This window comes from Cyprinodon variegatus, unplaced genomic scaffold (genome assembly GCF_000732505.1).
Source record: "Cyprinodon variegatus isolate N-32 unplaced genomic scaffold, C_variegatus-1.0 Scaffold952, whole genome shotgun sequence".
Classification (NCBI taxonomy): domain Eukaryota; kingdom Metazoa; phylum Chordata; class Actinopteri; order Cyprinodontiformes; family Cyprinodontidae; genus Cyprinodon; species Cyprinodon variegatus.
Genome location: NW_015151405.1, coordinates 95,500 through 112,025, shown reverse-complemented (window position 1 = coordinate 112,025; position 16,526 = coordinate 95,500). Strand labels below are relative to the sequence as shown.

The 16,526-nt window shown below is 36.8% G+C and overlaps 1 protein-coding gene across 1 annotated transcript; it reads right to left on the bottom strand.

Moving 5' to 3' along the window:
• Positions 1-2,212: 2,212 nt before the first annotated feature.
• On the bottom strand, positions 2,213-14,042 carry tbxas1 (thromboxane A synthase 1). The gene is made up of 14 exons (XM_015398687.1): positions 13,935-14,042; positions 11,792-11,937; positions 11,394-11,487; positions 10,815-10,867; positions 10,594-10,690; positions 10,378-10,494; positions 8,303-8,391; positions 8,069-8,217; positions 7,503-7,633; positions 4,609-4,956; positions 4,438-4,526; positions 4,188-4,325; positions 3,936-4,098; positions 2,213-2,868 (listed from the first exon to the last, which is right to left on the bottom strand). Exons 2-14 carry the CDS (start codon positions 11,890-11,892, stop codon positions 2,755-2,757), a joined length of 1,683 nt encoding a protein of 560 aa, XP_015254173.1. The 5' UTR covers positions 11,893-11,937; positions 13,935-14,042; the 3' UTR covers positions 2,213-2,754.
• Between the last annotated feature and the right edge of the window lie 2,484 nt (positions 14,043-16,526).

The window sequence follows — 16,526 nt, the reverse complement described above, 5'->3', positions numbered from 1 at the left end:
ATCTATGCCTAGGAACCGAGTCCAAGCCAGAAAACAAACAGAAACAAAATTAACTCCACAAATCCTGATAAGAAGAGTGGTCAAAGTCCAGCAAGAGTTAGGCCAGAACCATGGCCACAAAATTGTGTTTTCTCAGGAACTTGCTAGGAAATATTTATTCAATTATTAGACCCTTTGTGGATCAGATAAAATGAGTGCAATGATTTTCTGTTTAGAACTGCATGTCTAACCTAAAATCTACTTAAAGTAAGAACAGATAAAACTTGTCTCTAAAGGAGCCATAATCTAATATTTTATGTATACATGTTTCTGAAATTGACTTTAAATTCATGTTAAATTCTAATAATTTTTGGGAGTTAGGAAGAGCTGGTAGTTAGCTTATCAGTTAATGTGAGCCACTTAGTAGGTTTCGCAGTCATCCAGTAGATCCTGTTCAGAACCAAGAGGCCTTTAAAGAATTTTTCCTTATAATGCAAATAATCTGGAAGGCACCTTTAAAAGATGCTTTTTTGATTTTTCCATATCATTTTATTTCTGCAATCAGTTTTGTGCAGCAACCCTTATTTCTAAAGCAGGAACTATCAAATGTATATCCATCTGAACTTGGGTCGCAAACCCGTCTTCATGTCGAACAACAACACAGTATTTAAATCGGTTCACATTAAGAGCAAAACAATTATTGTTTGCAATCTACGTGTTCCTTTGTAAATCAAGAGGTATGATCTCAGACTGCAGAAATACAGCNGAAGAGCTGGTAGTTAGCTTATCAGTTAATGTGAGCCACTTAGTAGGTTTCGCAGTCATCCAGTAGATCCTGTTCAGAACCAAGAGGCCTTTAAAAAATTATTCATTATAATGCAAATAATCTGAAAGGCACCTTCAAAAGATGCCTTTTTGATTTTTCCATATCATTTTATTTCTGCAATCAGTTTTGTGCAGCAACCCTTATTTCTAAAGCAGGAACTATCAAATGTATATCCATCTGAACTTGGGTCGCAAACCCGTCTTCATGTCGAACAATAACACAGTATTTGAATCGGTTCACATTAAGAGCAAAACAATGATTGGAAAAAATAAAAGTGATCATTCAGACCTAGTTTTTTTTAAAGACTGCACATGAGAACAAGCCATGATAAAGTTACGGTAAGTAAACTTCTCTCCAACTCAGTAGGTGCTGTCCATCTCTCTGTTGCTCTGTGAATGGAAATTATACCGTGTATACCCTGCAAAAAAAACTCTAGCATCCCCTATAGCCCTGAAAGGATCAGATTAAAACAGAAACAACAGAGTGAAATCTGAAAAGTATGTGACAAAAATATTTATGGACGTGCAAAGAGCGAAATCATGCTTGACAGATGTCTGGGTAAACTCCTAATATGTCATAGTAAAAATAAAAATGGTGAATAAATAGGTTCTGCAACAGCTTTTCCCCACTGTTATCAGACTGTTGAACTGCAGAACTTTAAACTGGACTCTGCATCACACTTGCAACATCATATTTTCACTACCAACGTGGCTGATTTTTTTTTTTTTTTTAATTCCTTTTAATTGGACCCCGGTTCTTTGTTTTTCCCCATTTTTATTTTGCTCTGCTCTGAACCTTTCCGTATGACTGCCTTTTTGCACTATTACTTTTGACCTGGTTTCCTTTTGTCCTGCACGGTTTACATTGTTGATCACTGTTGCACTTTATAAATTGTAATTTTCATTACACTGTTTTCTTTTAGTATACACTCTGAGTATACCAAATGACAAAGTTTTTCTAAATCTTAAGTCTAAGATGAAATATGGATCCAATGTACAGATGTAGAATGTGCGATGTAAAAAAAACAACAAAACCGAATGAGATCTGGTCACTTGATAATCTTTTTATTTACAAAGTTATTCAAGTGCTACATTCACTGCATTTTAACATTTGCAATTAACACAGCAATTAACATTTTGATTAATTCAAAGTAAATTTCTCTTATTGTGCAAATTTTTCCCTTAAATAAAATAAGGACTTAACCCAGAGGTTGTCAAAATAACCATGTTAAATTAGCTTTAAAATATGTCCTACATCCTATGCATATAAACAAAACTTAAATGAAACCAGTAACTCCTCATAATGGTCCTTTATAATAACATTTTTTAGGGGTAGTAACAGCTAGCTGCTGTGGCTATATTTATGCAATATGAATAACAATCTTTCAAAAAAATAAAACAGGAGATTAAAAAGTGTTAAATGTTTTCTTCTAGATTAAAAAAAAATCATGCATTGCTGGAATAATTGGTTTACTTAAAGGTTAGGAAGAGCTGGTAGTTAGCTTAGGAGTTAATGTGAGCCACTTAGTAGGTTTCGCAGTCATCCAGTAGATCCTGTTCAGAACCAAGAGGCCTTTAAAGAATTATTCCTTATAATACAAATAATCTGGAAGGCACCTTTAAAAGATGCTACTTTGATTTTTCCATATCATTTTAATTCTGCAACCAGTTTTGTGCAGCAACCCTTATTTCTAAAGCAGGAACTATCAAATGTATATCCATCTGAATCCATCTGAACTTAGGTCGCAAACCCATCTTCATGTCGAACAACAACACAGTATTTGAATCAGTTCACATTAAGAGCAAAACAATTAGGATTTGCAAACTACAAGTAACAGTGTAAATCAAGAGGTATGATCTCAGACTGCAGAAATACAGCATTAAGTTCCCCTGCTCCCAGTGAAGCAGGGACTACTACTGCTGTTAACCCTCAGAATTGCAGGTGGGTTTCTAATCATTTGATGCAGAGTGTTTAAGTCCATGTCCGCTGCTTCTTTTTGTGATTTTCACATATATGCCGTCTTTGGGTCCCAGGGTGCTGGAGGATTTCAGGTCGAGAGGAACCTGAAACGAAAATGGGAAGGAGATGCATTTACAGATGCATGCACAGAGCTTTGTAGGAATATCAATACTTCCTTAATTGTTCACATATTTCTTTCAACCATAATCAAGTAAGGCAAATAAAAACAAAAAAAAGTGTAGTGTGCTCCATACCGAGGAATGAGCAACCAAGAAAATGAAAACTAAGGAACCCAGCAGGGCTGGGAGAACCGTATCTGATTATGGAGAGAGGATAGACCAACAGCAATATTAAGGAGGGCCAGAATAAAATTGTGAAAACCAAGAGAGGTTTTGTTTAAGGTCAAGCGAGGCCAGTTAGGGGACACCCTCTTGTGTTCATCAGTTGACCAAATCCTTTCACAGTGCTGGACATATTGGGTTAAACCAATACTGGGGCAGCCTTTCCTTCCGGAAAAAAAATCCAAATAATTACAAACTCCGCCCACAAGAAACCACTCTAAAACAGCAGAGCATCTTCAGAGGGGTCAGAGGTCATAAGGTATTGATTCAGAGCTGAGCCCATGATGCACAGAAACCCTGATTGCTTCTTTTATGCAAATGCTTTTATCAAACTATGGTCTGTTCTTCTTCTCATCAAGACCTTAAAAATAATGATTTGAACACATTCCCCCCAACTTCTAAAGGTCATTCTTATGTAAGCCAAAAAACACAGATTTGTGGTTGTAATTGTACAAACTGTGAAAATGTCCCAAGGGGTTTGAATACATTCTATGAACCCTTGAGTGTGAGATATTTACCTTGGAAAAATGTGGTATCAGCAGATACCCAAATATCTAATTGATTTTAAAAGTATCTGAGAATTAAAAACAGGTAAAAAATAATGCAAATGAGCTTCTTTTTTTAAGGTCGTTTAGTGCTATAGTCAGCAAAATAAGGCTTATAGCTTTGGGTAACAAATAAACTGACTCTGAACTTTAGTCATTAAGAGCTGAAAATATTTCATTTATAATTCATACCTTCGCTTTGCCTAAATGCAGAAAGAAATTCATGCTTCTACTTTTTAAATGTGGTGGCGACAAAGAAACCAAGAGGATTCTGAGCTAACCCACCTTGGTCTCAGAACAGGCCTCGATGCTGAACTTGTGGAACAAATGGACCAAAGCCATTCGGATTTCCAACTGGGCCAGCCTCATTCCCACACAGTTACGTGGTCCAGCCCCAAACGGCAGGTACACAAATGGATGCCGACTCGCCTTAGCCTCTGGTGTAAACCTGGAAGGAGCCAGACGGAAGAGGAGGTTCATTTTTGAAAAAAACAGAAAAACAAAAAAAACATGAACATATTTAGAGAGTTGAAAGACCTCTCAGGGATGAACTTGTCTGGCTCGGGCCAGTGATCTGGGTCATAGTGCAGGAATCCTGCTGGGATCTCCAACGTGGCTCCTTTGGGGAGAAACTGCCCGTTCACCACGCAGTCATGGTCTATTTCTCGAGCAAACCTTGACGAGAGAAAATATCCTTTAGGTTCATAAATCAACAAAACTGCTTTGTAAACAGAAAAAACGAAAAAGCAGGAAAATTATAAATCTACTGACAGTTATATTCCTTTACCTGAAGCCAGGGGGGTAAAGCCGCAGTGCTTCACAAACAACCATGTCCAAATACTTCAATTCCTGCACATTTGAATAATCTGGAGAATCCTGAAAAGAGGTCCACTTCGTTTAAACAAGGAGACGCCACGAAAACAAGAGAAACGACCTGAAAAAAACCCGACAAACTCACATGTCTGGTGAAGAAATCGTCCACCTCCTCCTGAACTTTGCACTGACATTCAGGGTTGAGGGCAAGCAGGTAGCAGGTGAAGGCTAACGTGTTGCTGCTGGTCTCATACCCGGCCAGAAGGAAGACGAAGGCTTGGCCGACTACCTCATCCTCACTCATCATTTTTCTTTGTGGACGCTTCACAGGTGACTCCGGTTGGGGAGGAGATCCATTTTCCCCATCCGGTGCGGATGACTGGGTCCTGTGATCCAACTCGTCAGAGTGGTTTGCTGTATCGAAATGTTCCAAAGAGACGGCCTCTTTGCCGGACCGAGCGTCCAACATCAGCTGGAGGAAGTCCCTACGCCTCTACAAGCAAGAAATGGACATTCAACCTCTCAGAAAGTGGAGGAACACTTTTTTAGACACTTACAGTGATCTAACACCACTTGAACTTATCCTGCTACAACGTCATGTTAGAAGCACATACATTCTTTATGATTTTATGCCAGTATGCTTACCTATTTTCCAAAAATGAGCCGCTACTTGAACCACAAAGCTTATAAAGCCACTGTCACACCTTGACGTTTTGGCCAGCGTATGCCTGACGTACAAAAAATCTGGCGAAAACTCTAGCATATGTTGGATAAGTTATGGGTCAATATTGTTCGAGGTACTGTAAGAGCACCGTGAAGCACGCTGAAGCCCGCAGGCACACGTCGACATACGGCAAGTATGGTGAGAAATTTTGAGCATTCTCCTGACGCATGCCAGCATATGCCATACGTTGGCCATAAGTTACTTGTACCTTATCTGATCATTGACATACGTTAAGTGTAAGTTACTCATAAGTCTTGGTGTCTAGCTTATCCAAACGTATGAATAAGTTGCGCATAACTTATGCGTAACGTAAGAACTCATCTCCAATGCATATCTGCGTATCTGACGTGTTCCAGACGACTGCTGATTAGGGGTGGAACGGTTCACAAAATCCACGGTTTGGTTCACGGTTTCGTGATCACGGTTTTTGGTTCGGTTCGGTATATGTTGATTGTTAGCCTGACATGTTGGTCATGTTGCTGTTAGCATAAACAAAACATGTTGCACAATGCTTGCAGACTGTTTTTATCCAAAACTTTCTTTCCACCGTCATCGTAGGTCACTCTAAATGCAAAGTGGTCCCATACAGCAGACCTATAAAGTGCTGCTGGCGCGTCTTCCAACTCCTGTTCTTTCCCACTAGCCAGTCCGACACAATTCTCAACAACAACTGATTTTTTTCCTGCTATGCTGCTTCGCTTCTTCTTCTTGTTTACTACTGGTGGTTGCCTTTGGTCGCAGTACCGCCACCTTCTGCTCTGGAGTGTAAACGCTTCGCCTATGAGAAAAAGGAGCAGCGCATGAACCGAACGCAACACATGCGAATCGAACCGAGACAGTCGAACCGAACGGTTCGGACGGTTTTCATAAACCGTTCCATCCCTACTGCTGGTCATGTTTCTAACTTACAGCTACTGTGTAAGATCGTATTGGCAGCGTTTTGGTATAAAAGGGGGTTCACAGGAGGATATTAGCTAACAAGCACGACACAACGGAGAGCAAATGTCCTAAATTCTCACTTTTTGACATTTATTTGTCACATTAAAGCTGCTGAACCAATGAAGAGACTGGGCTCAACTCTTGCAGAGCTGAAACAAAGAGCTGATGAACTCTTATCTTTCTCTTACTTCTTACTTGCTGCGAGCTAACAAGCTAATGCTAACCTGTTTTGTCCTGTTGCACCTAATGAAAAGAACTTCCACAACATAATGCTGCCACCACCATGCTCATGTTCAGTGTCAGTGTTCCATCACTGGTATCTGCATGCAGGCCAGGGTTTAACTAACCAGTATCTGACCAACCTGAACCTTTTTGTATTCCTTTTAAAAATGATTTTACTACAATTCTTTCATAAAGTTCAGATAACTAAAATGCTTAGAGCTTTTTTTTGTCAACAGATTCCCCCACCTCTCTGACCAATGTTTTTCCTGTCCGACTGTCTGCAACAAACGTTTCAGCGTGGCGCAGTGCAAACTTAGCACCGGTGTGTCTCGGACCATGGATCACAAAGGGGAAAAAAGGAAGATACCTTATGTAAAGTGCCTTGAGATGACATGTGTTGTGAATTGGCGATATATAAATAAACTGAATTAAATTCCAGAACCCCAGCCTGCTTTAAAGGACCAGAACTTCCTGCCTGAGTCTTCATGATGCTGGTAGCTCTCTAATGTTCCCTAACAAACCTCTGAGGCAAGAGACAGAACAGCTTAATTTGTAGCACTGAGTTTAAATTAAGGGTTTCAGAACAAAAGGGACAGAATATTAATGCATGAGCCACTTTTAAGCTCTTTTTTTTATCAATACTGAAAGTTTTCTTATTCTGTGCTGAGAAATTGCAGATGCGTTCTTCCATTTAAAATCCATTTAAAATTGAAACCTTTCTTGGTTTAATTTAAAATAAATGTTCGCTCCACACTCAGATGCAGAAATACATATTTCAATAAAATAATCTAAAATCCCCTTTAAATCTCAAAACTTCCCTTTTTAAAGTGTAATTTTCTAAACTGTACCTGTTTTATTTTACTGTGTAACAAAATTTAACATTACAATCAATTGCCTTTTGTTTGTTTTTTTAATTACCCCTGCAATTACACTGTGCCCCTCCCAGGGCATACACACCCCAATTTGGGAACGAATGGTGTAATGTGACGTAAAAACTAGGTCTGCAACTAACAATTAATTTGTTAATCGATTCATTTTTTCAATTATTTTTAGGTTAATCAATTAATAATTGGATATAAAAGGTTCCTTAAAGAAGATTTTTTACATAATAAAACTGAATGAAACTAAAAAAGGAATTAAAAAGTGACTTCCACCTGACTGGGAGGCTGTTCTTCTCTCTGCTTTATGATTTTCTGGATGATGCTGGTGAAGAACCCGTTCATCTGGTCGCGCCTTTTGTTTGGGAGGAATCTGGCAATGGGAGCAAAGATGTGGGGAAAAGCCACTGTGCAAAAAAAGAGAAGCATTGCTTATTTAGCATAAAATGCAAACATTGCAGATAAAAAAAAAGTTTGAGGATTGCTAATGTTTAAACCAACCAAAGCCAAGTAGCAAAAAGCAGTAATTTATCCATTCCTATGAAGCTTCTGACTGATAGTTCTTTTTTTTTTTTTTTTTTTTTTTTTGCTTTTGTCAATTTAGATACGAGAATCAATAGATAAATATGAGCACTATTATTAATGTGTATATGTTTATGTTAATTATCGGTAACTATGATAATGTGTAACCATGGCTGACATATAAGGGTCATGACAAGTTGTGTTCAATCAGGAAATCCAGTTTAAGCTCTTCATTTGGTAAAAAAAAAGTATTCTGCAAAGTCTAGTGATTTTCATTTCCACCTCAAATCTCCTGCATTAGATCAAGTTACACGACTTACTGAAAACTAACATGATAGGCCTGAAGAAAGAAAAGGAGAAGAACATCTGAGCGTGGTGGACAAATGGATCATCTGGGTTGTTCTGTGAGTCCACCTGAGTGCCGAATGCAACGCTGGCTATAACATCCATGGTAAAACAGCCAAAACACCTACCAATAGAAAACAATAGGAACAAATGAACTGGAACCTGATAGGAAAAGAGAAAAGGTATGAGTAGCAATCACTTTGGTTTACCTGTGGATGTCAAACGCTTCCCCTGAGTCAGCATGGACTTGCAGGTTCCTCATCAGTGCCTCAGCAGCTGTGTTGATCAGTGGAACCATCTACAGTACAAGAAAATAAATAAAATAAAATAAATTATGTTGTGGCAGTAACTGAAGAAGCAGGACAGAGTAGAATCTGAATAAAACTTCAGTGATGCAGTTACCCAGGACCAGACAATGGATGAGACACTCACTAAATTCAGGAAAAGAACAGGCCAGCCACATCTGGAGGACGGTACATTAAAATACCATAAAGTTTCAGATGATCAAACTGATTTTTATATGAGACCAAGGCACAATGCAGGATTTATGTTATGTTTTTTATTATAATTAATAAAAATCCATCCCAACAAATCTGTCCTGAAACCAACAAAAAAGCGCAGCTTATTTAGGGTGCTGTAGAGGGAAGCATGTGCTGGGCTGTATGACGGTTGCTGAGTTCAAATTCAGTGGCCGCGTCCTCTGAAAGCCAGATTTAATCGGCCGTGACATCATAGCGTAGTGCCGAGGCCTGTTCCAATTGGAAGACTTCTCGTTATGCGGCCCCACATGTATCCTTCATTTCGCCCATCTTGAAAGACAGGTCCGTGGTATCCTACGCAGTCTTGGATATTCCGTGATTTATTGCGAGTCCAAGCAAGCCGGCTGCTCCATGCTCAGAGTTAGAAGGGAAATAGCGCCAAACAGTGGTGGATATTGTAAGTGCAGTTTAATTTAATACAAGTATGTGAATACTTCCGTCTGAAATTAATGGAAATAGTTTTTTTAAATGATTATTGAATCAGATATGTGGAGGATAATGTCTGGTTTATTGAAAGGTTTTATCTGTCCCTATGCAAATGGTTTGGCTGACATTTAAGCAGAGATTCTAATATCTCTTCAGTCGGGGGACTATAAGATATTCGTGATAATGGTAGTGCTGCTGAAGCTCCTTCAAAATGTTATTAGCACCCAGAACAGTAGTAAGAAGTTTGGTATCCATTAATTGCCTGCTTTTTGTGTCAACTTTTTGTAATTATTTTTTATTTATAATTTAATTTTAAATTAAAATGTGGAATATTTCGAAATATATCTCTCTATATATATTTTTAGATGTGTAACATACATATATAATGTTTAATGACTAGTATAGCATCATTTAATTTTTCTTCGGATTGGTGACGTATTTCCCCCCTAGGGCGCAAAAACCTTTGCCCATTGACTCTCGTTAAAAGTTGCACATGCGCAGTAACTCCTCTGCAATACAACGGTATAGAAGAGCTCAGGAGAGCTGCGCTATGACGTTTTGTGGGTGATTGACAGGTCCACTCGCGGGCGTTGGAGATGCATTGGAGAGAGAAATGGTGCAAGAAATTTCCTTTTCCAGGATCTGGTCTAGCAAGAAGGCTTGGCTAGCAGCATGAAGATTTATTCTGTCAGGATCTGAGCCAGCATGGATAAAGACAGTTAGGACTTATTTAAAGCACTTTTTAAAAAAGGCAGAGACGAATGAACAATTTGGGATTCACATGGAAAGTAATATAATACAGGGTAATTTTTCTAGACATTTAATTTGCATAGTTGCTCATAAATAAACACATTCTCAGAAAATAGTTTTTATATATTAGTTATAAAGCTGACCAATAGCTTCTCCATTATTAAACTGGTAAATTGTTTTTTGTAGGTCTGTGCCCCAAATTGGACCGTACAAAACACAGAGTTGCATTCACATACCCCTTAAAAGGGCAACATTTATGTTAAAAAAAACTAAACCTATGCATGAAATTATGTTTTTTTTTTTATAAAAGTGTTTTCATAATGTTTTTTTGTTGTTGGCATTCATATAAATATACTGGTGTGATAACTTACTATACGTTTGATTGGTTTTTGGTATACGTCTATTTTTTATTTATAGCCCCCCCGGAGAAAACTCCACAAGCCGCCGCTGGTTTTATAATGATAATAAAGATCCTTGATTCTGTATCAAAGATATTCAGTACTTTATGTATAGGTCTATTATTTTTAAAAATCATATGGTGAGCACATTAAAGTTATTTATTATCTCACTTCTTTCATCTTGGCAGCGCTGAAGGATGGGGTCAGGATGCTCCGGACCCTCTTCCACTGTTCGTTCCTCAGCATGAGCAGACAGTCAGTCATGGGTTTTGTGGCAAACTTGAATTGCTGCAGAGAAACCGCACCCACAAAGCAGTGTTATCATTATTCTAGAGCAGAATCTAGCGTATTTTAAGTCACATGTTACAAATGTCGTTTCATTCTTACCATTCTGTTTGGGAAGCTGCTGAAATCCCTGACCATCACTGATCTGAGCATGTCAGGATCTGCTACCACCACCACAGGCCGGCGGCCCAAGTAATACCTGGAACGCAACAATTACACAATAAGAGTGAGCTTACAGCTAAATGAAGCTAGGTAAAAACTGTTTACACCCAGATTTATATTTTCTGTAACACTGAGAGAGAAAAATAAGAGGTATCCCTTACCCACATACTCTACCGTGTGTTTTAATAAGTTCAGTGAGAGGTCTGAAAAAACCCTGAAAGGATGATAGGGACAGCATCAGACTCATGTCAGCAGAGTTTAACCTTGATTCGACATTGGAGACAAACTGACAGCGTAGCAGTATGGAAACGCACCACTAGTCTACATATGATCTGCATACAAAACAGATAAAAACTGCTCATTATTGAGAGCTTCAGAACATGTCGCAAATTTATCTTTTTATCAGTAACCTTCCAAATCACGCATACAAATAAATCCCTAAAAAACTGCAGCAGCAGCAAGCATTAAGTCTTTCTGTGCTTGAATTAGATGTTGTTTAATGCAGCATTAAAGATTCTGGATGAAAAAGATGATGTGAAGTAATTAGATGCTGGATAGAAGCAATTTTTCAATAATTTTTTTTTTTTTTAAGAAATATAGATTTTTTATTTAGCAATGTTTGCTAAGAACCAAAAGCAGAAAAACATATCTATAGTTACAAGAGCAATTATCATAAGGAATACATTCAGCAATATCACTGCATATATTTTCATTCATTTGGTTGGTAAAGGGAATCTTACCTCACGGAAGTAGAATATGTTGCCAAAGAAAGGCACTGGCTTTGGGTGTTTGATTCCACACCGGGAGAGGACTGAAAATGGATAGGTTGAATACCTAAAAGGGTGACAGGAGGCTTTTTAAAATTAGGAATGCATGTATATTAAATATAAACCTTCAGTTTCTGTATTAGTTCCTTGTTTTTATTCAGTTGCGCTCTTTTGTGTGTGTGATTTTGTAGACCAGAAGATAAACACACACACCACCGCATTACATGACTATTAGTTTGATACCAAAATAAAAAGTTAGTGTAATAAATTAAGTACGTCCCCTAAGAAAATAAGATGCATACGAAAAAGGCTTGATAATTTGTAAAGGATGTTGTTTCTTTTAGCATGGGATTATACTGGAAGGTACTTACCAGTAGAGGAGACCCAGAAAAATGATGAAAAGGGTGACGGTCACCGTTGTTCTGCTGACCTCAATGTTGAGGACATTCAGAAAGTCACCAACAGCCTCCATGGTTGCACAGAGCTACTCTATTTTCCACCAAATCATGAAGGGTTTCTAAAGAAAAAGGAAAAAATAATACTTTTATTATGAAGACTGGTCGAAACCATATGTTTGAATATTTACCATATCTTAAATGTTTAACTGCTGGTGAAACACAAAACTTCAAACATGTACATAAAGATGAATTATTGAACAATTATTATTAGGATTTTGTTTATTATTTTTTGTAGTTTAACTCCACTTATCCCTTTCCAGTTATAATAACCATTTGGTCTTTCAGCTAATGAAAATTTGTAATCATTAACTGGCATATAGAGACTCTAAAATGTGCCTTTAGCTGACAGAGAACTTTGAGCAGAAATGATACCAAAATTGTAAAAAAAAAAACTCAATTTAAACATCTGATAAAAATATTTTCTGTTTGTCAATATGCTCTATCTAGAACTCCTCAGGTGGAAAAGTTTTAGTTTCACCTGGTTTCATTTAGCATAAAATCTTTTTACAGGAACCTTTTGCTATTCATCGATTAATCAAAAAAATAATCAACAGATGAATCGATTTGGAAAATAATCGTTAGTTGCAGCCCTAAAAATCAGAAACTCTTTCTCTGACATAGTTCAAGTCTGACAGACGATGAAATGTTCTGTAATGGCCGACACATTCATGGAGAAGACTGTTGAGTTTTCCACAATAGAGTCAACGGCACCTTCCAGACGAGGCAGCTAATGAAATGTCTAGAAGAAGGAAAAGGTTTACAGCAACATGGATAACCCTCAGCATTAGCAGTCAGAGCTGATCATTAAGATACACAAAAGGAGTGAGTGGACAGAAGCTGGAGTCAGAGCCTCAAAGAGCCACCAGATATACCCTGGACCTGGACTTCTAGGGTCCGAATCCTTACTGTGGCCAAATGCTTATTAATGATGACAATAAATGCTTATTTCATGTGGAATAAACACCAGAATATGTAAGACAAGTGCAGAGGAACAGTATCCAAGTTAGGTCCACTGTAAAGTTTGATGATCTAATAACATCTAAGCAGAGCCACAGGTCGATCACATCCATGTCAGGATGCAGCTATAAAATACTGGATCAATTACAAAGACATACTTTGCAGTTGGCTGATTTAATATTCCTAGAAGTGGAAAAATGAGTGTCCTCCATAAGAGCCATACTTTTCCTCTGATGGTTGAAGTGGGCAGATTTAAAGAGACTTGTAAAAAAAAAGGAAAAAAAAACATGTTTTCTGAACTCAAATGTATTTAGGATGAATTTCATTTTTCATTCATAGTCCTTTCTTTAATGATTAGAAAATATTTTTAAAAGGTAAAACAGAAAAAAAAAATGTTTCGGTTGCATGAAACATGTTAGGATGACTATTTAATAATAATACTTTTAACAACATTTGTCACAAACTATTTGGAAACAGAGTTTTCTGTCCTTAGCTTGTCCTTTGTTTGTGGTGTAATGTTTATTGTGAGTGGAGTCTTGTATACTGCCGATATGGCCACGCTGGCAGCCATATGATACATGATGACTTAACTAATTGAATGAATTAATTAGTTATTCTTAATAATATAGTGGGATTTTCCATTGAATCATTTACCATCTGATGTGAAATTGAAAACATTGGACCCTCTCAGTAGAATTATAGCCAAAATTAGGCCTAAAACCTTTGGATCAGAGCTGTTCTGCTTTCTTTAATAAGGTCATTAAAAACAGCTCACATGAGAGTGACGTCTTTTCTTTGAGTTCTGAAAATTTTCAGCTTTGTTGAGCAGCAAAAATATAATCAGGGGGTAAAAAATGTTTAATAAACACTATTCAACCTTGGTTTTTATATTGAGATGTAACATCAATGATCGTCATGTATTTTTATTACGCAGATACTAAAAAAAACTAACCAGGTATGAAAGGATAAAGTAGATCCCTTAAAGGTGATCCAAACGGTAAATAAACATACCAGATGCTCATTAGATTTAATGCCATTATAGAAGTCTATTTTGTTAAAATATATTATTTAAAAATGCCTAACAGAGTTAGTTACTCACCTGCTGTGTCCTCAGCTCGCAGTGTAAACATTACCAAACATCCGCGCTCTTCTTCTTCCTATGAGTTGGTAGCTCATAGGAAGCATTGCTCTCTTCTGCCGCCATCTGTACCGGAGTGGTATTCTTCTTCTTCTTGTTGAAATTTTTATGGCGGTTGGCAAAAAAGTTAGGTGAGCATTACCGCCACCAACTTGTAAGGAGTGTGGCCCACATGGCAAAAAAACAAAACAAAAACAAAAAACTATATCCTGTTATGCAATTTAATCTGTTTCAAAAACTCAAATATAACCTGATATCCTCTGCCTCCTGATTCCTTTTGCAGTAAATCAACGATGTCAACTTTCATTTCATATTACTAAGTTTCCTAATTAACTTTTTTTTCTGAATCAAATATTTCCTACAACTCAAAATAACACGTTCCACTGTCCCATCTTCCCCACAGTCACATTTCCCTGTCTGATGTTTCCCTATTAAAAATAAAGCAAAAAGTAGTATACTTGAAGTAAATTCTATTAAGAATCCTTAAGTATAAGATTAGAAAGTATACCGAACAATGTACTTTTAGTGTACTTGAAGTATTACTAAAGTAATACTTCTTCGACCTAAATTGGGACATTTGTTTACTAAAGTATACTTAAAGTTCCTAATTAGTTATAATGATGGAAAGTCTCACACTGTATTTTGTGCATACAATCTATAGCTAGTAGCTATATCTAATATTGATCAGGTATTCTGAATATACCAGGATTGATACTTCAGTTGACACATTACATTGGCTAGTTAATTCACTATGAAAGTGCGAATCATTATGATCTCTTGACTCATGCATCATATAATTTCTCAAAGATGCATTGAAGATTTAATTGTACAACTTACTTGAATAATTATTTTTTATCTTTGCTTCTTTTGTCTTTTTCGTAATTTTTTTTTGTTCGTGGCCTCAGATGACTAGTACTTTAAGTGTTTAAAATTAAAAACTTGACTTTACAGACAGACAGACACTGTTAATAGGCATGATCAAGTAATCTTTAGGTCTGCTAAATTCACCAGGTGCAAAAGCTCTTTAAGCTTAAAAAGTACTAAGTGAAGACTGCAAAGAAGGCTTGGAGTTGGGGCATATTGTTTTGTTGGATGAATTCATGTTTTTTGTGGGTTTAAACAAGGGCATAGGTTTGATTTCAACTTTGGTATGGACAATATTGGTCTGATGTCATTGGTCATATGCAAAAATATGCATGCTCTTTTTTTATGCATGACATGAGCATCAGGGTGCTTCAACAGCGTTTTTTGCTACATTTATACAAATTTTATAAGCACTACACACACTAGATGCTGTTTATGAATGTTTAAAGCATCAGCAGCTCTGATGAATATGGAATTAGGACTTTTTCCACTTTTAAAGGAGTTTATTTGAAATTACCAGCAACTAAGACAGTAAATACCCGCCTATTTAACTAAACATGTCTGTTATATATGCATTTATCCTGTATTTTCTTTTGAAGATATAGAATTGTGCAGAGGACAACAGAGGTAAAACACAGTCTTATCTTTCATATGCTCCATCTGTATCATGAAACAAAGCACAATAATACATTCAAGGGACAGCAAATAAAATTGTTTTATTTGCATGTGCACAGGAACTAGAAGAGGAACTGATACTGAGCATTTAAAATATTGGCTTCAATATAAAAGTTGAACATCTGGGCTGTAGTTACTCTGTTTTGCCCATTTCATGTATTTTATCTAGGGCTGAAACAACTAATTGGATGAATCTTGATTTATAGATTATTAAAAATAATCGTCACCTAATTTAGTAATCCATAAATTGTTAACAGAAGTGTAGAGACTCTAAAACATGCCTTCAGCTGACAACGCAAACCACTGGTAGCAGAATTAATATTAAATTTGTAAAATAATAAAAACATTTTGCATTTAAGGTAAAAAAATGTTTTCATCTGTAAATATTCTCCATCCAGAACTCCTCAAGAGGAAACGTTTCTGTTTTACCTGGTTAAATTTAGTAAAAAAATCTTCTTTAAGGAACCTTTGGCTGATCTGATTATTAATCGATTCATCAAAAAATTTGACAGATTAATTGATTTACAAAATAAACGCTAGTTGAAGCCCTAATTTACTCGTAACATTCCAAACACATTTCTTGCATAATACATCAAAAGTGGAGATAACAGCCAACCGAACAAACATGTTAATCAGGCAAACTATACTAAAATTCATGTGGCATCATTTGTGAGCTCAGAGAGAGAACAGAATCCAGTTACTTATACTGAACTCTCACCTGAAGCCCTGACACTTCTCTCTCTACCTGCAACATCACCACTCATTGTTTGAGTCCCTTAGATTCAGCAATATCGAACACAAACTGATATTTATACTGTATATAAATAAAAAAGTTGCACCTTCATTTCTAATTATGATAATTTAGACATCATCTGAAGGGACAGCTGCTTCTACTTCCAGCTACCCTGGATCGTTTCTGGATATCTATGTTTTCTATAATCATATAATGTTACTATTATACAAGTGTGTTTTAATATTAAGGGATTAATGTAACACAACCTTTTATATCATCCT

Bases quoted from the DNA above. Each gene is read 5' to 3' on its own strand.
- tbxas1 (XM_015398687.1), bottom strand. From the start codon at position 11,892: ATGGAGGCTGTTGGTGACTTTCTGAATGTCCTCAACATTGAGGTCAGC. The intron at 10,868-11,393 runs GTAAGATTCCCT...TCATCCTTTCAG, and splicing joins ACATATTCTACTTCCGTGAG to GGTTTTTTCAGACCTCTCAC. The intron at 7,634-8,068 runs GTAAGTCGTGTA...TTTTTTGCACAG, and splicing joins GCCTATCATGTTAGTTTTCA to TGGCTTTTCCCCACATCTTT.